The following is a 21,562-nucleotide window of genomic DNA, read 5'->3' as shown; positions in this document are numbered from 1 at the left end:
ATATTAATGGCAAACCTTTTCGACCTTTGATACAGTCTAAATGTGGTCCACGCAAGCGAAACTTTGGAGGGATTCGGCTTGTTCTCGGGATTGAATATCCAGCGTCCTCGACATGCACAGGAAAACTATCTCGGTGAACACTTTGTATAAAATGCTCGAAAAGCATAACGGAGTGTTGTCCTAAAGTTTTCTACGGTGGCGTTTTTTGCAGAACGACACTTCGCATAGTCTTCCTCTTGTCGGAGTCCTTTCTCTTTACAGATAAGACGTCATGTACTGTAATTTCCCGGAGATTATTTTGATGTACCAAAGGAAAGTGATTCGCTGAACGTGTGGTGCATTCAGGCCAAGCCTCAAAGTCCTTTTTTAGGAGTAACTCTTTCGTAACTTTCTAAATTCAATCCAGATTTGTCGTGCGCAGCCTCGAGGGACATCCAACACAGACCCACAGGATTGCAGGGGGTAGTTATAGTCACTGTTTGCGTCCTTTTCGATGTACCAATCACACTGGGACACAGAGCCGTCAAGTATGCAGTCGCCGTGTACGATATCCTCCATTTGTTATCTGCAAATAACAGATGTTTCTCTCTACTTTGCATCTCAGTTGTTATTTCGCTCGGAGGAAACGGAAGTCAGAACCACTGCAGAAGGATGGTATTATTGAAACATAAACTAAACAGCAGCCCACATTGGCAAGTATGTGGTTGAATCTCCGCTGATGTCGCGCTGTTGGGCGATTCACATGTCCAACACAGGCTCCTTCTTTATTAAGAAAATAGTTTAAAGAGGCGGCTAGACACCAGCCCGGTGAAACAATCGCTGTCTTCATCCCTATTGCCGATCCCAAATCCTCCCATCCGGTAGCTGTGTCCCTCCCTAGTTTTGCGTTGAAATCTTTAACAACGAACTTAAAGAACTTTCCGTTGCAGATCACTCCTACTGGCTCCCTATAAAACGTGTCCAGTTCGGACTTATCAGTTGCCGATATTGGTAAGTAGCATTTGGTAATGAGCATGCATTGTTGGAGTAGAGGGCAAAGACGAGGATTCCTTGAAGGAGATAAAAAGATCTCATAAGATGCGTTGAGATGCACAGGAAAACCAAGATCATCTACAAATTCTCGGCGCCTGAAGATACTTCTTTGAATCAAGTTCGACTTTCTTTGAACCTTAGCATGTATAGTTGATTCGTGTACTACTTCTCCTCACCAAAACCAAGAATGCTACTGTTCTTCGTTCTGGCTAGCGTTTCGGAGTCGTCGCCTTCTCTAGAGCTTGGAAAATATCATCCCACAAGATATGACTCAACAAACAGATTACTCAAAGACACAGAACCAGACCAAAATAGAAGAAAATTGGTAGTTAGTAGTAAGATTTCTAGCTTAAACCGCTAAGACTCGAACGTCGCGTTGGAAAACGCACCCTCCCTATCTCGTTACTCATAGATGTGTCTCTCTTTCCAAAAAAGTGCTTTGAGTTTTGGAGATAGGCACCCGGTTCGTTCTATCTCAATCAATACTACACGTGCTATAGTAGACAGCCTCCATTTGGTTCATGATCATCTACAATTGAGACCTGAAGTGGAACAGCGAGGCAAAGGACAAGAAAACACTAGAGTTGCAGTTTTTCCTTCCATTCTTTCCCTGCGCTATTGCACAAGCCACAGGGCGCAAACTGGGTGGTAGATACTAGGTTCCGCTTATTTGCTACGACGGTTTCTTCAAATCTCTCCCGTTATTCACACAAGCACTCTTTTAAAAAAAAAGCAAGGGTTTGTGCGAGCTACGTAACATTTCTTCTCAGGGTAAGATCAAGATTTCTGATGATAAGATATAGATTTTTTCAAGATTTGGTGATAAGGGAAGAGAATTGTCATGATATCACGTGAACTGGATATGGCTATAACAAACTTCACCTTAGAAATGGCAACTTAAACCATCCTTTTTCTGCCCATGAGTTTGGCAGACAATATCACCATCTGAATGGGATATGGACGGATACTGCAAAATCGGCAGGATGACCAAGAATAACCTACTATCACGCCCCTATGCTATAATCAGCCCACTTGTCTGGTCTTAATCAAGACGCGCAAGCTCTCCGCTGCCAAATGTAGTTCAAACATCTCAAGGGATTTCAAGTTTAGGCCTATCATAAGCAATATTGGACGTTCCACCGACAGAATCTTCTGGTTCTTTAGCACTCTTCTCAGCCAGCAACTCGAATACGTGTCCGCTCATCCCTCAAACACAAGCATTTTCATAAAACACCTCCGCAAGGCGCTGCTTAATGGAGATTGTATCATCAAGTCCTTCAATGTCACTTCACTTTACACCGCCGTCTCCGCCGATGCTGCCTTGAAGCAGCATCAGAGCTTCTCGAACGCCGGAGATCTCGTCGTAACTACGGTCCTCGATCTCTTAAATAAGCAATACCATTACATGGAGTTCACGAGGAAAAACCCCAAAGACAATTGGCTACCGTGTCCCAATGAGCAGGTTCGTTTGTAGAGAGTAAATTTGAAAACGCAACAATTTGAAAACAAACAACAAAACCGAAACCTGAGTTGCAAGAACATTCTAATTCATCACCATTTGGCGCATTCTTGTGGGTACCCAATAAGAGTTCCCCATTTAAAACGAAGATATGCAGGAGCTACATCGCGGAACAAGCAACAAGCAGCATCCCTTCTGCCTTGTTTTTATTTCCGAATATTATGACAATGAGTTGCGAGCAGGCTTACTTCAGGCGGGTCTGCAAGACTGAGTCAGAGTAGTGGACTTACCACCTGCAAACTCGAGGAAGCAGCTAGTCCGGTCCGCAATCGTGCTTTTTTGACGCACCAAACCGTGTCGTTCGTCCGAATGGGAAGCAAGGGGATTGCGTGGTGTCAGAAATCATCTATCTGATCACGTGTCAGCTTGGTAGGGCTGTGTACATTGGCGAAACAGGAAGAGCACTACGTACACGGGTCAAGGATCACCTATATGGGCTCGTAAAGGCAAAATTATCAACCTCTTTAAGCGCTCATCGCAGACAGTGCCATGACAACACCCCTTTCAGGATAGCAGTGACGATCGACGCGAAACCAGAAGTTCTAGCACGAAAAACATTGAAAGCTTTTATATAACAGCCAAAAGTCCAACCATGAATTGTAAAGTGGAATTCATCGCTGCGACCAAGGAGCTGAAGCCATATCAATACCTTCGCCAATTGTGATCTACTATGTCAGATGCAAGGGGCATCGTGAGTTACAATTAGCGGCGCAACTCTCACAACCGGTTGTCCGCTAACATCACGTTTTTATGACTATCAAGGCGAGCACTATTTTGGTCTGTTTCTCTGACGTTGTTTTTGAGGAATCTGTTTTCTAAGTCATATCTTGTAAGAAGAAGAGACATTTAAGAGGGTAGATCACATGTGTTTTGATTTCCTAGGCTCTGAAAAAGGCGACGAGGCAACCATAACAATCTTGGTTTTGCACAGGAAAAGTGGTACGCAAGTATACTGTTGTGTTGTTTGTTGTCGCGATGTGTTAGTGGTGGTCAAGTCGCCCTTCCCGCAACCTGACATTTGATTGTCCCTTACCGGCACATACCGTCTGACGACTGAGATGACAAGACCCAGGATGCGGGGTATTTAGGCAGTATACTGGAGCGGCGGGTAGATTTTTCGCCATTGTAAGCAGAGTTGCTACGAGTCGGTACCAACCTACTTGAGGTCAGGGAACCACCTCGCGACAATTCTACTTGACGTGGAGAATATTTTCCTTCTTTGTTCAATTACTTTAGGTGTCGTGTTTGTAGATGGATTGGTTTGTTCTTGTGTGATCCTCTCAACTATCGTTCTAGTATAAATATATTGAGATATTTCTACAGCCTGTTCGTGCTCCTTCCTATCATGTCACTGTTCCAAAAGAAGATTGTAGAACAACGTCAGAGAAGCAGACCAAAATAACGCTCACCTTGATTGCCATAAAAAACGTGATGTTAGCGGACCAGCGGTTGTTAGAATTGCGCCGTTAATAGTAACTAACAACGATGCCCCTTGCATTCGACCCAATAGGCCAAAACCCGCAAAGGTGTTGATATGGCTCCAGCTCCTTGGTCACAACGATGAATTCCACTTTACAATTCATGGTTGGACTTTTGGCTGTTATATAAAAGCTTTCAATGCTTTTCGCGCTAGGACGTTTGGTTTGCGTGCCAAGATCGTCACTGCTATCTTGAAAGGGGTGTTGTCATGACACTGTCTGCGATGAGCGCCTAAAGGGGTTGATAATTTTGACACTTTTTTTTCGGATCTCCTATTCACGCTAAAGGGAACGAACATATACGAACTTATACGCTTGGGGAGCGTATAAGGGCATCAAGGATGTAGTGAAAAAGGCAAAGAACACCCGGCTCCGTGCTCACTTTTCAACACCACCACACTTCCTGCTTTGACCTATCATTCAAAAACCTGGGCATTTCGCAAGCAGGAAGAAAACATGATCCCCTCGTTCACTCAAATGAAGGAGGCGATTCGGAGTTCTCTCCTACGTCAACGATCAAAGATTAGAAACGCCACTGCGTTTGCCAAGGAAAGTAAAATAAGGTGGGCCGGACAGGTGATTCGCTTTGACGACAACCGTTGGGCCAAGGCCGTAAGCGACAGACTTCCGCGCGATATTAAGCGTACTCCGAAAGATCGCCGACTCAATGGTTAGATTTCTGCACGAGGAGATTTATGATGTCCTTCGTGTCCCATGCGAAAGAAGGAACCAGTGGGCGACTCTGGCACGTGATCAGGACAAATGGAAGAATAACTGGCACCCTCTCGACCAGTTCGAAGATCAACGGGAGTCAAAGTAATCAAGGTAAGGTACATCTGGTATCTACTTGCATGGTGTAGATGAATACCGGTCTTTCTCCTTCCTGACTGCTAAGTTCGTGCTTCTACTGTGAACATGTATGAATTCATCTAGCACCAGCCGTCACCTCTTTATAGCGCACCGGATGACCGAAGAGTATTATCTCACGTTTCTCTTCTTTTTGCATTTTTCGTTTTTAATCTGAGATATGAGAGGTTTTGTTCCTCGTTCTTTCTAGTGGCGTATATCTTGACTTAATTTTTTAGATTTACTGGTGCGTCCCTACAGAAATGCATGCAATACAGAAATGCATGAATCCTACATTTGACTAACTAGAGGGTCGACCACGCTGTTTTGAGGAAGCCGAAAATAAGTATCAAGACTAATTTCGTATCGCCAAGCCACTCAATGAAAGCACATGAAGGAGGGAGGTAGGAAAGCAGAAAGGCTACGGTTTGTAACTTTTACCAGATTCGAGAAGTGCAAACGACTTCTCCAAATTTTTACTAAACGCCGCTTGAAGTTGGCCTGCGGGGTGTTGAGAAGACTTTACGAATGGAATAGCTTACAAATTACAGAGGCATCGAAGAATCGTCGGTGTGAAAAATCCGTATAAAAATTCTTTTCAACGTAGAATTGTTGGTGTGGGATGAAATCACTGCGATTCAGAAGACACCGCTTGTTTTCATTGGGAAGGCTGTGAAAGTCAATGCCTATGTCCACCTCTATGAGATTCTCCAAAGCGTGGGAATTTCTCGAGGGGTAGATGACCCAGAAATGTTGTTTTAACAAGAGTGGGCGTCAACTCACACGGCAGAACAACTCTGGCATTAATGAAGCAAAAAAATCTTACCACATTTCACTGGGGAAGAATATTCAGACAACTCCCTAGACTGAAACCCATTAAACTTTTCGGTATGCGATTACTTAAAAGATCAGTAAAATAGTTGAGCCCGTGAGAGGGATTTCTTTACGACGTGGTCCATCTTGATGTCCTTTGTTTGCGTCTCTCCGCGGACTGGCTCTGCGAGCAGGTCTATGTTTGGAAGCTCGCATCAAAGTTAAAGAATTGAGTTTTAAAAATTTTCTTCGACCGACATGTTTTGAATATTTACATAGTGTGTTCAACAATATTGCTGTAATAGTTATTTTTAGCAGCCGTGAGTGTTTGAAAACTATAATACTCTCGACCATTCGTGCTATGCAGATCTTTCGAACGAGAGGTGTTGGGCGTGCAAATGAACCATCAGAGACAGGTTTCATGTATTTTGTGTGCTGTAGTACAAAGTACGCAAAACGTGCCTTCGATGGTTTACCACCCGTTGCAAATGTGGTTAAAGAGAGTGGTGTCAGTCGTTTATTGCAGCATATTCATTTCCACGATTTCAAGATGACGTCCATATCCTTAGTTGTTAGTCACCTAACATTCGGCTCCAGGATGTGTCACAAGGCGGATGATAATTCTGCCCGTTCTGGCTTGGAGGAGTTAGGTAACATTTTTGCCACAAAGCAGTTGTCGGCCATGTCACTGCAACTGTGGAGCCTTAACCACAAATGTTAATCTCTCGTCCAGAGTATCCATCGAGCCCAAATACGTGAATTACTAATACCAAATACTTAATACTTGAATTTACCAGCCTTTGGAAGATTAATCAGCACTGATATGGGCACTATCATTCATGTCAGTCCTAGCGTATTTGTTGGAGCCGTAGAGATGTTACTATGTTAGTTCATGTAACGCTATTTTAGTCGTATATATTGTGTTATCACCATTGTATGCAATTTCCATGTGTTGAGAGGTTCTTATTCTCCAGCTCGAGTCCGAGCAAGTAGGCGGTCCAATAAACCTTTTTAACAACTCAAGAGTCGGACACAACAAGTGGCGATCAGGATCCAGAAGAAAGAAGACCCAGCAGAAGCCGATCAAGGATTCGGAGGAAAGAAGAGGCAGAAGCAGCACAAACAAGTCCATCGGAACCCCTCACGAGGAACCTTGGGTAAGGCTTCGGAGTCACAACTCGAGAACTTTCTTGCAGCAATGGTTGAACAAATGCGGATTCAACATGAGGAAATGAAAACGCTGCTCACCGCCTTGGCACCCACGCAGAGAACCACCGTCCAAAAGGTCAGGTCACCGTCCAAAATCAATACGACCAGCTAAGTAAGGACGTGCAAATGTTCGTGTCCGACGAAGAGGTGGGTCACACCTTCGCCTATTGGTACAAGAGGTACGGCCCGGTCATTAGGGATTCGGTCTTGCCGGATAGCAAGAAGCGCGATTTGGTCCTCATGAAGCTGGACGAGGATACTTATCGCAAATATCCCGATGACATACTACCGAAACAACCGCACGAGATCGATTTCGAGACGACGGTCACGAATCTGGAGAAGCTTTTTGCGTCGAAGAAGGCGCTGATTCGACGACGGTACGAGTGTCTCAGGATAAACTGCCCGCCGATGACGGCCAGTTATGTGTCATTCCGCGACTACGCGAACATGATCAAGCGGATGGACGAAGAGGCTCGACTGAAGGAGCTGGACTACACAGCACTAAAGACGCTACAGTTTGTAGCAGGACTTCAAGATCCGTCGCTTTGTGAAGTTCGTCTCAGAATGCTCCGTCGACTGGATACACACACAGAAGAATCGCCGTTGACGATAGAACACCTCGTTGCTGAATGTGAGAACTTCACCGCATTGAAGATGGACAACACAGACATGGAAGGTAGTCATGATATCCAGAAAAAAAGAGAAAGAAAAAAAGTTGTGCAGAAAAAGAGTGTGAAGTGGTTCAAGGACCACATTCTTGTGGAGGACCGCACTACAGAAGCACATGCCCGCTTCTCTCCTCCAACACTGGACAGAAGATGCGACAGAAACCAAGAAGACGATCCAACCGTCGCAAGAAGAAGAAGAAGAAGAAATGCTCGCCCGAGGATATGCGTACTGGACGAACATCAACAGGGACATCGAAGAAGTAGTTCGCCACTGCCGCAACTATCAAGAAGCTGCGAAGATGCCAAAGAAGACAGTTCTCAATTCTTGGACCTCTGAGAAGAAACCATGGGACAGAATTCATATCGACTATGTAGGACCACTGAATGGTAGGATGTACCTTGTGGTCGTTGATGCGTATTCGAAGTGGCCAGAAGTCTTTGAGATGTCATCGTCGTCAAGCACTGCAACGTTGAGAGAACTCAGAATGCTGTTCTCACGATTTGGAAATCCCAGGGTGATCGTGTCAGACAACGGTACGCAGTTTACAGCGAAGGAGTTCTAGGGATTCTGCGACATTCAGGGAATTGAGCACGTTCGCTCGCCGCCGTTCCATCTACAGTCAAACGGTCAAGTAGAACGTTTTGTTGATACCTTGAAAAGAACCCTCCAGAAGATTAAGGAGGGAGGGACGTCGAAGAAACTTGCAGAATTTTTGCAGTGCTATCGAAGAACACCATGTGCATCAACGCCAGGACATCTTTCTCCAGCGGAGGTGTTCCTAAGGCGCCAATTGAGGATGTCGTTGACGCTGCTGAAGGAATCAGCTAAAGAAGAGGGAACGGGCAATGTGGAAATTGAAGAACAGTTTAATCGTCGTCATGGAGCACAGAAGAGATCGTACCACCAAGAAGAACTCGTGTGGGTGCGTGACGCTCGGGACACGAGAAATGGATCCCTGTTCGTGTGAAGAATCGCTAAGAATCGTGTACGACGTGCTAATGGAAGAGGACGATTTGAGGAAAAGACACGCTAACCAGATGCGGTGAGAAAAATACCGGAGAGTTTGCTTCGAAAAGAATGAAGCTTCTAAGATACCGCTCAACCAGGAAGACCGGCGGTACAATGGTATGGCCAGGACGATCGCCGACTTCAAGGACAATGTCAAGGATCGAGCACAAATTATCGTGCCGCCGACAACGACTAGACCAGCTCGACAATGCCGACCGCCTCGTCGATTGCAACCCGATCTGAAGATGAAGACATACGCGATGTGTTCATCTTAGGGGGGAGGTGTTGGAGCCGTAGAGATGTTTACTATGTTAGTTCATGTCATGCTATGTTAGTCGTATATATTGTGTTATCGCCATTGCATGCAACCTCCATGTATTAAGAGTGTACGCCACCACGTTCACCTCTATTCAATACCGTTTGAGGTTTACGAATGGTGCGCGGATCCCAACGCGGTAAGATACGGTGACATGGGTTCTACGGCGTCGAATTCTGCTCCGGAGTCAGATAGCTATAAAATGGGGTGAGACGGGTCCCACGGCTTCAAAATGGCGCGCCAGTGCCAGGAAGCCATAGAGCGGGGTGAGACGGGTTCCAGAGCATAGGATTCATGCGCGGGAGCACCAACAATAGAATGGATGTCTACGACTCATTCGCAAATCTATTTCCAAGCATATCTTTCCGATGCTGCTAACATCCTTTTTCCAAAAAAACATTCGGCTGCTCAAATAAAATACCAGCCAACACACGTTCACGTTGTCTAACGTAAAGTGTTATCTACATCACTACGATGATGATATTCACCTCATTTCATGTTGGCGCATCATTAAGCGCATAATTAAGCGCATCATGCTAGTAATTGAGAGCGGAGGAAACTCATACGACTAATGTTTCTAAATTGTGGAGGTTTCAGAGGAACATAGATGTAAAATCAAGTTTGATTGTTCTCCAAATATAGTACTGACGCGTTTAGAAAGAAAATCACGAAATCTCTCATCTATGCCTAAATTCTTCAAAAAAAATTGAAGAAAGGGTTGATAGAAGAAAAAAAAAACAATTGTAATTTTACAGAAAAGTCATTACTGTTACTTCTTATTGATCGGTGAAGTCGAGCGGAGCAAACACTACAAAAATCTGATGTCCGGCTTTAGCCAAACGTTCAGATGGTATTATAATATATATCGAAATTGAAGCATAGGTGGGCGGCCACATTTTGAGAATAATCGACGATAGATGGACTAAAAGAACGCTAGAGTGGATCCCAAGAGATCCTAACCCCCTACTCCTGAGGGAGACCGGCGACGAGATGGGGTGACACATTTGCTGCACGGTTTAACTAGCTGAGAGCCCAGTTGGATACGGTTTAAAGACCTCGTCAACGTTACTCACCAAACATGACAATAGCGAGGGAATGAAACGACTAGAAAAGATGTTGGGTCCTTACCTCCAGTGAAGTCGAGGTCTCTAAGTATGTAAGTGTTGACTTTTGTAACACCACTATTAAGGTGGAAACTGTAGCTCGGTTAGCACTTTTTCATTGCAACATATAATTGGTCCACTTCATACATAATTCATAACCACTTGTTGAAGATTGCTTCATTTTCTTTGTGTACAGGGAAGAGCAGCCCTCCTTTCCGAAGAAAATTCGTCCGTGTTGTCTCTACAAATATCCGGAATGGGTCCAAGGAATGGCTGGAGAGGGGAAAGCGCCGGTGAGGACTGTTAATTCGTTAATAATGACGGCAGCGCGAGCCGTATCCACGGTTTTTGAAATGTAAGACCTTTTTCAATCGGAGATACTGATATGAGGAAACAAGTGTGCTCGAAAAACTTTATTATGAAGTCAAAAAAAAACCTTCCTTCAGATTATCTTTACAGTCTGTAGTTTATCTTAGATAGTACATAAGTTTCATGGCATACGTAAAAAGTGTCATCAGCGTATATGAAGAAAAACATTAGCTGTCACGTTTCAACCGTCCATATAGCAGAAATAGGTCAATGGCAGTCAAAATGATGTTGCCCATAATGTCCAAAGCGGAGGAGGTTAGCTGCACCTGAACAGGATATACATTAGTTTATTTAAATTACCCAATTTTGAGACTATTTTGATTTTTGGGTGTCTGCGGGAGTTCGGCTCGGACGGAAGGACAATTTTGCGCTTTATATAGTAATACACTAATTCAAGTTCAGAATACCAGAGCGAATTAAACTATTTGAAATTCGAAGTTCATACGTTATTTTCTTCTGTTATTACATATTTTACGTGCGCATGTGGTTGTAGAAAACAGCGTGTGCCATACATCGACCATCTCTTCATTGTTCAAGCTATTCGTCAGCCTGTTGTCCAGTTTTTGTTTGATTTTTTTTGTTTTTTTTTTCGGAAAGGCGAGCTACTTCTTGTAGTGTGCGAGTACTTCGAAGATTGTCAAGAACAGTCGTCGTCATTCAGGAATACACAGCACACTTTCTAATCTTAGACGGTGGACTGTATTCTCAGATTCCAAAGCTCAGCACAGAAATATTCGACCAACGCCATCGGGTTTCAAGATAAAGGTTGCAGCAGATTTTTTGTTTGCTACCGTTGTAATATTACACAAGCCAAGTAATACAATTCACGCTCTAAAAGAAAATTGTTCTTGGTTATTGATATCGGTGATGAAAAGCCCCCAGGAAAACAACCAGTAAACTAATCTATCTATAAAAACAAGCAGTCAAACGTGTGATGGGATTTCCCCAACAAGGGATCGTGAAGGGAGGGAGTCAAAGGAGAAGACGGCCGTAAAGGAGTGGGCAGTGGGCAGTAGTGAATGGAGCATAGCATGATGATTAGAACAAGATAATGCCTAGTTATGACAGTTGCATACGTTATAAAATATCATATTAAGCTTCAGGTACAGTTGAGTAACATGAAATCATCAGAAACTGTTTTGACAATACACAATGTGACAATGGGACCATGAAGTTTCGGCACACTGCTGAGCCAAATTTTCCCAGAAGAGGTAGAAACTTGAAACAAGTTCTAAAAGATAAGATTTTAAGATCACAAGGTTCTCAGCACTTTATACTTCTGAGCCTTCTTGCCCATTAAATGGAATTCAATGGGCAAAAAGGGTCAGGTTTTGTGCACAATGCTAGATCTGGACCATCGCAAATAAGATCGTGATAAGAGTACCTAAAGAAGTAGGTTAGACAGTATTTCATAGAAGAAGGATTGCTTTACAATACGGTCATATCAATGTTTTTAGGGAATCCTATTTTTGGAATTTAGAGAGAACAAAATCTTAAACTGCTCAACTTTTTTTTTGCACTTCTCCCATTTAAATTTTGAGGGAACCAAACGATCCGGAAAACAGAAATTTTGCATATGGGGTTGACTTAGTATCTCTGTCCAAATATGCAGGTGATTTTTTGGAATTCCGTTCCGTATTCCTGGAATGGTAAAACCTACTAAAATCCCGATTTTTGCTCGAGCGCCGAAAGTGTACGATCGTGAATAAAGGCTAATAAGTAGAAGTTACCTAATGCAGAGCAGACCACCTGCCAGTATTTTGTGGCCGAGAATATCTTCTATCATCTGCTATATCCAACGATTTCCATAGCTCCGCTGTTTTTTCAAAGTTGAGATGGAAAAGGGATCAGAAAAACAGCATTTTTTCGATCTGTTCTCATCCAAGTTCCAAAAAACAAGAAGATAACAAGGAGAACAAGGGAAAAACAAGGAGCAAAAAAAAAACAGCCGTACGAATATTTTGTAGGGCAAACCTTATGAAATGCTACCTGATATATTCTTCAGAGTCCTCTCATCACCAAGTTATTCCTGATGTTCCAGATCTAACAATGCGCAATAAATATGAGCTTTTTTCCCACATACATACATACATACATACATACATACATACATACATACATACATACATACATACATACATACATACATACATACATACATACATACATACATACATACATACATACATACATACATACATACATACATACATACATACATACATACATACATACATACATACATACATACATACATACATACATACATACATACATACATACATACATACATACATACATACATACATACATACATACATACATACATACATACATACATACATACATACATACATACATACATACATACATACATACATACATACATACATACATACATACATACATACATACATACATACATACATACATACATACATACATACATACATACATACATGCATACATACATACATACATACATACATACATACATACATACATACATACATACATACATACATACATACATACATACATACATACATACATACATACATACATACATACATACATACATACATACATACATACATACATACATACATACATACATACATACATACATACATACATACATACATACATACATACATACATACATACATACATACATACATACATACATACATACATACATACATACATACATACATACATACATACATACATACATACATACATACATACATACATACATACATACATACATACATACATACATACATACATACATACATACATACATACATACATACATACATACATACATACATACATACATACATACATACATACATACATACATACATACATACATACATACATACATACATACATACATACATACATACATACATACATACATACATACATACATACATACATACATACATACATACATACATACATACATACATACATACATACATACATACATACATACATACATACATACATACATACATACATACATACATACATACATACATACATACATACATACATACATACATACATACATACATACATACATACATACATACATACATACATACATACATACATACATACATACATACATACATACATACATACATACATACATACATACATACATACATACATACATACATACATACATACATACATACATACATACATACATACATACATACATACATACATACATACATACATACATACATACATACATACATACATACATACATACATACATACATACATACATACATACATACATACATACATACATACATACATACATACATACATACATGCATACATACATACATGCATACATACATACATACATACATACATACATACATACATACATACATACATACATACATACATACATACATACATACATACATACATACATACATACATGCATACATACATACATACATACATACATACATACATGCATGCATGCATGCATGCATGCTCGGATACGCAAATACACACACACACACACGAGTGCTCGGATAGCAAATACACACGCACACATGCACACACACTTAAAGGCAGCATACCACGAATACAACGAATGTATGTATGTATGCGATGTACGCGATGTATGCGATGTATGTGTGTGTGTGTGTGTGTACCTACCTAACAACATTATTCGAATTCCTGCTCAGTGTACTAAGCTAAATTGTTGAGATGAGTGGTTATAGATAACCAGCGTAGATGCAGAAAGTTCTTTTGTTTCGAGATAGACAGTCCCTCAATGGCACATGCACAAAAAAAAACTGAACAACTGAACAAGTGCGAGCGCAGAAACTGATTGTGAAAATGTCCCAGAAAATTACATATATTGAATGGATTCACGTTTTGTAAACCGATAGCAGTTCATCTGGCGATTTGCTGAGAAAGTCCCAAGTTTCGTCAGAGTAGGTAGCCTTCACTGTTCCGAAAACACACTTGTAAGTGGAACTGCATGCCTTCTAGGGTTCCATCAACTGCCTTCCTTTCGCCTCCTAACATTGTATTTGTCATCTGTTGTAAAGAAATAGTCATATTCAAGAATGCTGAAAAATATTCAAAGGTACCTTGATAAACAGCTTGGTACAGCAATGATCGAATATTCGCTGAATTACTACTTTTTCTTGTTCATATGGTCAAATTCATTCACGTCTAGAGAAAATAATCAAAAGATGAAAATGCAACAGAAACTAACCAACCAACTGATCGCAGGTGGGAATGTGGACTTCATGGTATTTTATGCGTCAAAATAAGTTAAGTAAGTTGTTAGTTCTCGCTACTGAGTGCTTGCTCTATACATTTTAGCACCCTCTGCAAGCGTCTCACACTTTTCCTGCTGCAGTCTCAGGCTTGAGTTCTACAACAACTAGTGGTAAACCGCTATTCCCCACCAGGTATGAGCATATGTCACTGGATATGCATGCTAGAACTTCATTGATGATTAAACAGTGTGTTTTGGTGTTATACTATGAAAGAAGGATAATTATAAATATGAGCGGGCAAGGCATTCACCAAATACTGTCCCTTCTTTCTGGAATTGGTCAATGTCACATTTACAGTATAACCTCAGTGCGCGGGTTTAAGAGATCATCGTTGCATCATCACTGCCCCTGCGCGAACGACGGCGTTCAAAGCGACATATTACTATCAGACTAATCTAGGAGATCAGAGACTTTTATCTAGTTCATTACTAGGCTTGGGAAAAACATTGTAGAGGCGGCATAGCTCTTCATAACCTTAAAACGATTCTGAATTGAACGCGTTGATACGTTCTGGAGCACACTGATCAACATCATGTCTTCTGCTTCCATCCATCATTTATTACTCCAACACTATCAGTTGTCACTTCATTAACTACGGAATGTCAGCGAGAGCTGGTTGAGTTTGAAATGAAAGATTGGTTCGTTATACCTCAAGAAAGAAGGAGGATAAATAACCAATCATAATTAGGTGCATAAACTATTTTTACAAAATTGTCATCTTCACGGTATCTTGTCAATCCCGGCAGTAAAAAAGTCTGTTGAGTGAACAGAGTGATGAAATTAGAAAGATGCTTTCAACAGTCCTTTAAAACCGAATACTTCCGTTCCAAAGACGGTTTTATAGATTGGGAACGCACATTCTTATTGTACTCACTTAGTGTGCTTAATGACCTGTTCTTGTCTTGCAGCTTTCATTGAGTCTTTCAGTGTGAGAGATAAACAAAGAGCCTCTATTGCCGCTCATCTGCAAACATGCGTAACGCCAATGCAGCTTGATCCAGGTAATATGTGGATTTTTGTAAGGTTGATATTAGAAACAAAAAGCTGTTAAAATTTAGTGCCAGATGTGTGTTTTCAGCATCTTTAAAGAATGCAAGACGACGTGGTAGCAAAGCTGCTAAAACTCAAGGATGGACTGTTGCTACGAACTCACTGCTAAAACAAGCCATTGCAAATCGTTTAAAACCTGAAATAGTGGCTGATAAGGACCAATTATGTAGAAGGATTTCCGCAGATAGTAGAGAGAGTATTGCTGAAACTATGATTGAATTGAAAAGGTCAGGCAAGAGAGCAACTAGCGACCTAACGAGTAGACAAAAAACTAATGAGGACGAGCTGTCAAACTCTCCATTCTTAAAGAGCGAATCTGGTAAGACAGTATTGAAGGCAAGAGTGTTCTCAGATGAAATGGAAGAAGAAAACATTAGGACTTACATGAAATTCGATCAATTCATCATTTCGGGACTGACCCAGAGCGCGGACAATACGCGCGAGATCCAAATACCTCATACAAGAGTTATGTTCCCAACGTCTGACGACGAAAACTTGAGACAACACCAGAATGACACCATGAATACCTCGAAGCCAAAGAACGATCTAATACAACATAAAGCTCAGAACCGTCAAAACGAGGCAGGAGGTAGCAGAAATGATAATGAAATGGAGCCCACCCCCTCGTTAAAGTTCGTAAACATATGTAATCTTCCGGAAGAACACCTCCGAAATATTTCAAAATATGCGGGGTTTACAACGCCCGATAGAGTGCCTTTTATCAAAGATTTATCATTTGACGTACTGCCTACAACTACATCCGTATCACAAGCTGATCTGTTTCTTAAATCTATCAACTTAGATGCGATTGCTGCAGCACACAGCTCTACATTTTCTCTTCAAGAAAATGTATTCACAAATGCTGAAGACGAGGGCATGAGGAATTTCTGGCCTTCCAAATCTCCAAATACAGAACTCACGTCTCATAAAAGCGTCACATTCAGTGATCGAGTTCAGCTGCATGAAATTGAATCCAGTGACTTTGACGTCAACGAGAATGACACGACAAAAAACGAAGAAGACGGACGAGGATCAAGGGAAGTTTTGTGTTGTGGTTTGAAAGAGGAGTTCACATTTGATGAAGGAAAGCAAAGATGTAATGAGCGCCAGGAAGAGGACGAACAACTGTGTACTAGAGAGCAAAAAATAAAGAACTTGAGCAACCATTCAGTGCAAAACGTTCTTTATAAAACGGAAGATTTTTCGCAAAGTAATAAAGATCCTCTCAACTCACGCTTGAGATACTCTCCCTGTGCTTTTCTTGAAGACTATAGTACTCCACGACACGGTACAACCTCATTAGACCAATGTTTAGCAACTTCCGACCGAGTTGTTATGTATGGATTACACGATAATCAAATAGTCGGACCAATAAAGATATCTAACACTCATGATCCACAGTGCTTAGCCCATTTTGATAATATCAGTGGTGACAAGTTCCTCGAACAGCGTCACCTGGTAGAGGGGAATCAAAACCATTACGAATATGTTGTGGTGAAAACCAAAGCGTTGCCTGAGTTTCGTGAATCAATAAGGACAGGACCTACTTTCGTTACGCAAGCACATGGAATTAAAGAGAATAACGATCAAGAGAGAGCGAAAGAGATGCGCAAACAGTTCCTCACATGTTTTAGAAAACACTCTCGAGTCCCGGTAGCTGAAGAAGACCCACTTGATCCAATACATACGATAGGATCATTAGAATCAGTATCATCTTCTGATTCTCGGGAATCTGTGGTCTCATCAGTATCCATAAGAAAGGAAGCTGCTACGCACAGGAATTTTATCTACTGATTTTATTTCCCAAAGCTTAAAGCTGAAATTCGAAAGATGCCATTTTTCCCAAATATGATCTGCTTCCTAGATCACTGCAAACAGTAGTGCTTTGTAAACCGTTTCATGTATGTTTAATAAACGTTGTTACGAGGATGCGCAAGTTATCGCATTGTACAAGTTTACATAGAGTTTTCCTCAGTGGCCATTTTAAATTAGCAAGTATTGCATTAGGGAATAACTTATGAGCGTATTTTACTTTAAAAATGCACGCAGAAGTAAAAAGTACTGGTAAAATGTCGCACATCATTTGAGAGAAAATTTTTAGCTCTGTAATAAAGCTCCACTCTTTTTTAAGTTTCTTTTTTAGTTTTTAGTTTTCTTGGTGGTTTAATTTTTGTTTTGACGGACTGTTAAAATGTGATGTCAAGAGGATGAAAAGTGTGATCGCATCTAACGAGGAGCAGTGGTAGAGAGCACCGAAGTCTGTTGGTATTCGCGCTCTTAGAAAGGGGAATTTTGATCTAGAAAGCGCGCACACCGATCGCACAATTATTGAGAAAGGAGAAAAAGTCTCCTTTTTGGAATTCCTTTGGAGCAAGACAGACTGCAAGAAATTGATCTATAGCACGACCTCCATTGTTGTTACTCCCATCGTTCTCAGTGACCTCCACCCACATTCAGCAAGTTTTCGTTGCTCTATACTGTTTTTTTTTGTTTTTTAAATCTTTCTAAATCGTTCTAGGTGTTTTTGCGTAGTTTTTTTTTGTTCTTTTCTAACCTTCTCGTTCTTCATTCGATGCCCTCCATGCACAGAACAAATCTCACTAACAGCTTCAGCGTTAGTGAGATCTTCACTAACGGCTTTATCACCTCCATTAAATGCAAAACCAGAGGGTGTGGAAAGAGTTTTGTTAAGTTGACAGTGCATTTTAATGTTCTGCAAAGACAAGAATCAATAGTATTAAAAAATCAAAACACAACTACTGTGAAGAGCGGTAAATGCTTTATGAAAGGACACGGAACATCTTGTCAGTATTTCTTATTCCTATTGGACAATTGCATTTTTAAGTTTGAAAGAATCCTCATGACTTATTTCTCAATCCTGTAACTGTTTTAACTATGATATATGATTGCAATGAATGTATTTTCTATGTAAGTAACCGACAAATCAAAGTTTGAGATTTTGATTTGTCGGTTACAGCAAATGGAACTTCGTAAAGGCTGAAGGTTAATTATTTTTCCCTTTCATCCTCTTGTTGAAGATTGACACGACGGTACGTTGGTTAGATTGGAGATTTAACAAATCTAATTCGTTACATAGAACTTTCGAGAGCTATGCAGATATGTCCACGACAAGTTTGATTTTACGATGCGGATTGGCCCTGAAGAGTGAAGAAGAAATATGCATAAAAAAATCTGATAATGACTAACACATATTTTTTTTTACAATGGGAAGATTGCACGTCAGTAAGCAGTTTGCTTTTGTTATCGGTCATCTGATGTTTGTTTCTTCTGTGACGGAACTTCCGTCTTATAAACCTGACTCTCCATGTTAATAATCTGAAAAAAGGAGAGGATCAATGAAACCTAAGGAATCAAAAGGCAGTGGTCTTGTAGAAATTTATTATCAAGAGGTATGCAACATTCTGCCTCTACTTTTTACTTCTACATGCTTCTCTCTATAACTGTATTATTTTTATTATTTTACTATTATTTTCTATCAGTGTACCTGCGAGGTATTCAGATGAGACATTTTATTTGTCTGACGTTCCGACTTTCTCGTCGCCATCAGAGGCCTAAATAGAGGTTGGTTGGAACAATCTTGCTTTTATTCCGTCAAGTTTCAGACCACCTTAGTTCAGTGTTTTGATAACCGTTCAAAAAAGTGAAAACGGAAACCATATCCGTTGAAATAGCCTTACGCAGTGTTTCACCGGATGTGCGGCGGTTGGTTGCGGACTGTGTTGATGTTATGACGCAAATTTCGTAATTACATCTACAGTACGTTATTGGTCTACGCGACAGCACAGCTTCTTCAATTCTGCTCATGCAGCAGATCGCCAGTACTGGTGCATTAAACCATTAGTAGCCCTCTCAGTCGTGCGAAGTAATTCCTTGACCACCTGAAGATACTACAATCTAGGCATTCCTTGATAAGCGTTATTATGCAAGTTTTACTAAGGACATATGTTTCCATGTTGTTAATGCGTAAATCTAACATCTCAGATAGAGCTTGTAGTGCCTCAGTGTTTTTCACATTCGTGTAGAGTGAAGTCGCATCAAACAATTCTATCACGCAGTTGCCTTCAACTCTCGCCTTGCGCAATCGATTAAAATGGTGCGCGTTCAACAAATGACACGGTATTTTAAGCGAAGTCTGACTCACATACTTACTAAGAAACCACGAAATTTGATCCGTTGGTCCTCCCACACAACTTATTATTGGTCGGATTACGAGAGTGACTGCTCATCTCATCGGGCTTCTGCTTGTGCGTGTTGATGAGGCTATAGAACACAGATCGGTTCAGTTTGTTGAATTTGATGCGGCTTTTATATCATTCATTAAGACCAGCGGATTTACCTATAGTCATTCATATATGATTCAACCGCTTGCATTGCACAACGAATTCTTTCTCTTTTCTTTCTTTTTCTTTCTTTACGAATTCCCCACCGTTCTGGCTTACTGAGAGGCGCATGTTCCCTCTTGTCGTCATTTCGCAAATTTCTGTGAAGCACTGCCATTGCTTGCGCGTGAGATTGTTGAGGGTGAATAGCCTATTACGGTTATCAGCGGACAGCATCCCAGAAAGCAGAATTCTGAATTTCGGTCTGCTTCGCGAGCTGGTCCGGGTTCTTCATAAAAGTTGCGTAAAAATGACACTAAGGGCAACGCTCTTTTGCTCATGGGTGCAGTTTGTTGACGATTACTTTTATTCCTTGCCCTGATTTGAAGTTGGTCTTGCGGAGGTGCACAGTGACTTTACTGAAAGTTGACCCATCTATTAGATGTGAAATTGAAAATAACGGCCTAAGGCTCAGAAAGTCAACAGCATTATCGAACAAATGAATGATGCCGAGTACCGTAACACTTAATCATTAAGTGTAGCATTTTGCTGCGCATGGAGGTAGTTCACGTATAGTCCGCCGAGCTGTTGCATTAGTTGTTCGGTGGACTACACGTGAACTACCTCTATTATTGAAATGGTTTCTATTCTCCGCACCCAAACGTCTATCGTACTTTACATGCAGGGGCGAGCCGACGCTAAACCGAACAGAATCACAGATCGTCCTGGATCCACTCTCGATCCCCCTCCATACTCGTTCTGGTAGGAGACGACGATATGCCTGTTCTCCCGGGATGCATTTCAATCATGACGAGTACAATACATGATGTTTTCCCTTAAAGGCATCACCCCACGAATCCGGGGTGGTACGGGTTTAGGTGAGTTATGCCTATACGGGGTCTAACTCACCTATTCTGGAAAAAGGGTGATTCCGTCCATTTCTTCCTAATAGCTGTAAGAAATGGCAAAGAAGATGCGGCGCGTGCACAAGGCTGGCGCGCTCCAATAACTCGTAGAAAATAGCTCCCTTAACGCTTGAAGCCGGATATTCTGGGCCGTTTTTACGGCGATTAGAAAGGAATGAACGGGATCCCACCCGTTTCTGCAATCTACGATCCTATATAGTACCTGACCACCAGAAACCCATATCACGTCAGATTAGTGGGGTGATGCCTTTGATTACAATATCTAAGATAGATCGATAAATGCTACGAATCTTAGGATGATGAGGCTACCACTTTCTGACGTAGCGATAATGCTTCCCGTACGAGAAACGAGAAACTCCAAGAGAATGCTTTCTCCTCAACAAACAAAAAACTGCTTCAAATAGCATTATTAGAATAAAGTGGTATCGAAAGGAAATGTTGTGTCCTTGCTTGAGTTGTGAAGATGGTTTATTGGACCGCGTACTTACCAAAACTAAACCAAAATCGGGCAGCTATGCCAAACATTGCTACGTGCATTGAGCTGGTA

At 41.2% G+C, this 21,562-nt stretch overlaps 2 protein-coding genes across 4 annotated transcripts; both read left to right on the top strand.

Moving 5' to 3' along the window:
- Positions 1-7,023: 7,023 nt before the first annotated feature.
- Positions 7,024-8,849, top strand: RB195_022926 (uncharacterized protein; the record flags this gene model as incomplete). The annotated part of the gene is made up of 4 exons (XM_064210186.1): positions 7,024-7,573; positions 7,713-8,080; positions 8,147-8,488; positions 8,658-8,849. 4 exons carry the CDS (start codon positions 7,024-7,026, stop codon positions 8,847-8,849), a joined length of 1,452 nt encoding a protein of 483 aa, XP_064066067.1.
- Positions 8,850-8,873: 24 nt separating this feature from the next.
- On the top strand, positions 8,874-17,543 carry RB195_022925 (uncharacterized protein; the record flags this gene model as incomplete). 3 transcript variants are annotated; one of them, XM_064210185.1, is made up of 5 exons in its annotated part: positions 8,874-8,884; positions 10,190-10,286; positions 14,743-14,831; positions 15,627-15,700; positions 15,778-17,543. In XM_064210185.1, 5 exons carry the CDS (start codon positions 8,874-8,876, stop codon positions 17,541-17,543), a joined length of 2,037 nt encoding a protein of 678 aa, XP_064066064.1. The 3 variants fall into 3 exon arrangements, with proteins under 3 accessions (XP_064066064.1, XP_064066066.1, XP_064066065.1); XM_064210184.1 differs by lacking the exons at positions 8,874-8,884; positions 14,743-14,831; positions 15,627-15,700; positions 15,778-17,543 and adding exons at positions 9,045-9,097; positions 10,978-11,127; positions 11,466-11,534; XM_064210183.1 differs by lacking the exons at positions 8,874-8,884; positions 10,190-10,286 and adding an exon at positions 14,393-14,500.
- Positions 17,544-21,562: the final 4,019 nt, after the last annotated feature.

The sequence above is a fragment of the Necator americanus genome, chromosome X (genome assembly GCF_031761385.1).
Source record: "Necator americanus strain Aroian chromosome X, whole genome shotgun sequence".
Classification (NCBI taxonomy): Eukaryota; Metazoa; Nematoda; class Chromadorea; order Rhabditida; family Ancylostomatidae; genus Necator; species Necator americanus.
Note: the sequence above shows the minus strand (reverse complement) of the source record. Positions and strands in the feature narration are given on the sequence as shown.